This window comes from Melampsora larici-populina, assembly GCF_000204055.1.
Source record: "Melampsora larici-populina 98AG31 unplaced genomic scaffold MELLAscaffold_71, whole genome shotgun sequence".
NCBI lineage: Eukaryota > Fungi > Basidiomycota > Pucciniomycetes > Pucciniales > Melampsoraceae > Melampsora > Melampsora laricis-populina.
The window spans coordinates 1-3,323 of record NW_006768835.1 but is presented as its reverse complement, the minus strand read 5'-3'; the positions used below and the strand labels follow the sequence as shown (position 1 = coordinate 3,323).

General features: G+C 38.8%; 2 protein-coding genes across 2 annotated transcripts; both read left to right on the top strand.

Moving 5' to 3' along the window:
- Positions 1 to 654: 654 nt before the first annotated feature.
- Positions 655 to 1,038, top strand: MELLADRAFT_123533 (uncharacterized protein; the record flags this gene model as incomplete). The annotated part of the gene is made up of 1 exon (XM_007417337.1): positions 655 to 1,038. The coding sequence occupies one exon, from the start codon at positions 655 to 657 to the stop codon at positions 1,036 to 1,038; it is 384 nt and encodes a 127-aa protein (XP_007417399.1).
- Positions 1,039 to 2,141: 1,103 nt separating this feature from the next.
- On the top strand, positions 2,142 to 3,232 carry MELLADRAFT_118320 (uncharacterized protein; the record flags this gene model as incomplete). Its single annotated transcript, XM_007417338.1, has 2 exons — positions 2,142 to 2,554; positions 2,649 to 3,232. 2 exons carry the CDS (start codon positions 2,431 to 2,433, stop codon positions 3,230 to 3,232), a joined length of 708 nt encoding a protein of 235 aa, XP_007417400.1.
- Positions 3,233 to 3,323: the final 91 nt, after the last annotated feature.

Below are 3,323 nucleotides of genomic sequence, written 5' to 3'. Positions count from 1 at the left end.
ACACGTTCCAACGCACAAGAGATGTCAATGCGAGAGTTGGAGACCGAGGATATCCAAATACATAGCAGGATTGTGCTCGAACGAGTAACTTCCCACTCGCGTCCACCACGCATGCTGTAATTCAATCGGCCGGTTGAGGGCAGCTGTTCTTACTCCCAAATATTCAGACTTGGGTGGTCCAAGGCTTGATGTGTGTTTTGCCGATCTCATACTTTCAAAAACCCTTCTTTACTACAAGTGTGAGCTGGAGAAATCCTTCACCCAAGAAATAAACACAGCTTTCTTGTAGACGTCACAACGATAGTTTTGATCCCTTGATATCATGTTTCAACAAGCATTTCTTGTTCATTTCACAGTTTTGAATATTTTTTGGTTTGTTGCAGGATAATTGCACCTAGTATACCTGGTTCAGAACATTACCCGTTGTTTTCCGTCCCACGAATATCATCATTGCACAAATTATGGTTCATAATACCGTATGATCTCACCGTTTTCCTTCAAGCCAGCTTGAATTCACCGCACATTGGATCCGAATTTTGAGAAACTTTAATCATTTCTCCACCAGTCTATTGGAATAATATTCCATACCGACTTTCTTTATGAGTTGGTGAACATCAGATTTTTATTTTTTAACTTCAATTCCAATTACTTCTCATGCATATCAGAGCTTCAGGGAAACTCGACTTGTTTTTGGTTACTTGCGTATTCTTCATAAACTTCTCCTCCAATGTATTAGCTCTTCCATATCCACATAAGTCTCAACTCGGTACATATTCTGCAACTTCCGAATCTTCAACCCAACTCCAAAAACGCGCAGTCATTGCAACCGCCTATCTGACTTCCGACTTCGTAAAACAGACCCTCGCAAGGAATCGTGAAATCAATACATCTCAAGAGAGGGAAGATCTACGCACGGATCGGGAAATCAACAAATCTGGAGAGAAGGAAAATAACCAAAGAGATACCAAAGTACTGGAGGACGATCTTCGAACAGAATGTGTTCGCGGTATAGATCCCACAACTGGAAGATGCCTATAAAATCCAGTAATTCTTCAAGATCTGATACCACCTGATTTCAATTCTTCAAAATAAAAGTATCTCAACAGGTAAAAAAAGCTTATCAATTATCACCCATACCTTTGATGAGGACAATTCTACTGTGATAGAATTTAACGCTGTAAAAATCAATACTCTAAGGTAGTTTTGGTAAACAAAGCACACATATGTTGTATATACATCAATTTATTCTGATGTAAAATCCATCCTGCTTGTATGTACAACTAAATGCTATGGACAATATTGCTTAATCTTTCAAATTCAAAATTGAAATTGGCGACAGTCAAATCCGACATGTGGATCATGAAACGCCAATTCTGATGCTCAGTTACCACAACCACAGAAATCTCAAGCTTGATGTCAATGTTTGATTTAACGACTGTCCATATTAGATAAATCTTTTGTTGGATGGTCCATATAAACATCTTTACTCAAGAATGAAAATTCTGGATCAGACCCCACTACATTTGAGGTACAAGAAAAGATGACTGCTAGATCTTGTCTGTGGGTGAAAATCTAAATCTTGATAGTCAACCAGTAAATCCGTTGAAAGCTGCCCGTGGAGTCCAGTTTCTGATTTCTCGAGCTCAGAGTTACAGCGGTGGTAGTAGTACGCCCCCAGGTGGTTACAAAATCCAGACTCTACGCCTCAGAGTACGGTCTGAAAGTCTGGACAAGTAAAATGGTAGATCAGAGTGAAAGTTTTTGCTGGACTCTTCAAACATTTCTATGTCTATGTTCAAATGGGTGAATTTGGGCATTGGCCTTACTTCGCCTGCAGGCCCTTTGGTGGAAGCCTTTCACTGATAAAGTGCTATTCATTCCTCTTAAGGACTCTCTAGGCATGAGTGGGCCACACTTCCATTCCTATATGGTGTATTCATTGTTCAAGTTCTTCTCAACATCAAGCGTTGAATTGTAGCTTGAGCTTGACCACAGTGACTGTGTGACAGAACCAAAATATCCCAGTCCCCGAAATTGATGTGCCAGGATGTCACAGAGGTCAGGCATGCGTTACAGGCCCTGTGTTATCTGACCTAGGTTCACTCGACTCGGAAGGATTGAGTTTGAACAGGTTTGAACCTGATGACCATCAATCGTATCTTATCGCTTCTTTCCTATCCTTCGTTTCCTCCGCCTTTCCGGTCACGATTGCCAAATCAAGGTATAGGACCTAGATAATTTGAACTGCATAGCCACAGCGAAGATTAATTCACGATCTTGATGTCATACATAAATCAGGCGCAGGGTCGGAGGTGACTCTGGAAGTTTAGCTGATACTTTTCAATGAAGTTCAGTGATTCAAGTATCACTATCAGGCAAGACATCCGATAAAGACCAATTCTTATACCACAACTTTGAGAAAGTTATAATATGAGTATTTATTATTTTAATCATGCTAAACAATTAGCCATCACATCGGTTTGTTCTTTACCGATCACTACTATTCCAATCAGTTTAAAATCAAAACTTTCAAATCAGAACGATTTCATTGATGGTAAATCACTTTTCGTTGAAATACTTTTGTGTAGATTGGTATCCATTCATGATTATAGCTGACTTTGATTATGTGTCTTTTTGGGTTTCTTCAGTGTTTCCGATCTTGGAGCCTAAGAATTGGAGTTCGATCAATTGTTTAATTTTCTTCAGAATAAACTCCACCATCTCGATTGAAACTTTGCCGACTCATTCAAATCTAATATCAACGTTTTCCAATTTTAATTCAACTTCAAATCTAAAGTTTACAAATCCATCAAAATCAACGTCGACTTATTATGCATTAAAATCACTTTATCCTATCTTAAACGCACCTAATCCTTTTTCAGGTAAAGCTGTTTTATTAGATGGTATCCCGAGCAAGCTTTCACCTCAACATGTCATCCAATCTTTGTCTCATTTTGGTCACTCAATCATTAATCCTCAACCTTGTTACTCATTTCCTTGGCCTGGTTCAATAAATCCCATTCAATCTAAAACTCCCTCAATCACTCGTCATCAAATCATTTATTGTCATTCGAACGCTCTTGCTCATCATCTTGCTGGTCAATTACATCGATCTAGACCGTCTTGGTTACCTTCTTCAACTTCTCATCATCATCAACATCATCATCAATTTTCGAATCAAATAAAACAAGGTGTAATCGGATGGGAATTGAAAGCACGCGTGATCTATTGATGATCAAAATGTATGATGAAGATTTCTTCACAAACAATTACTCATCCATCACAATAGAATCTATGCATTTCGCAAGCAAATCCCAACAAAG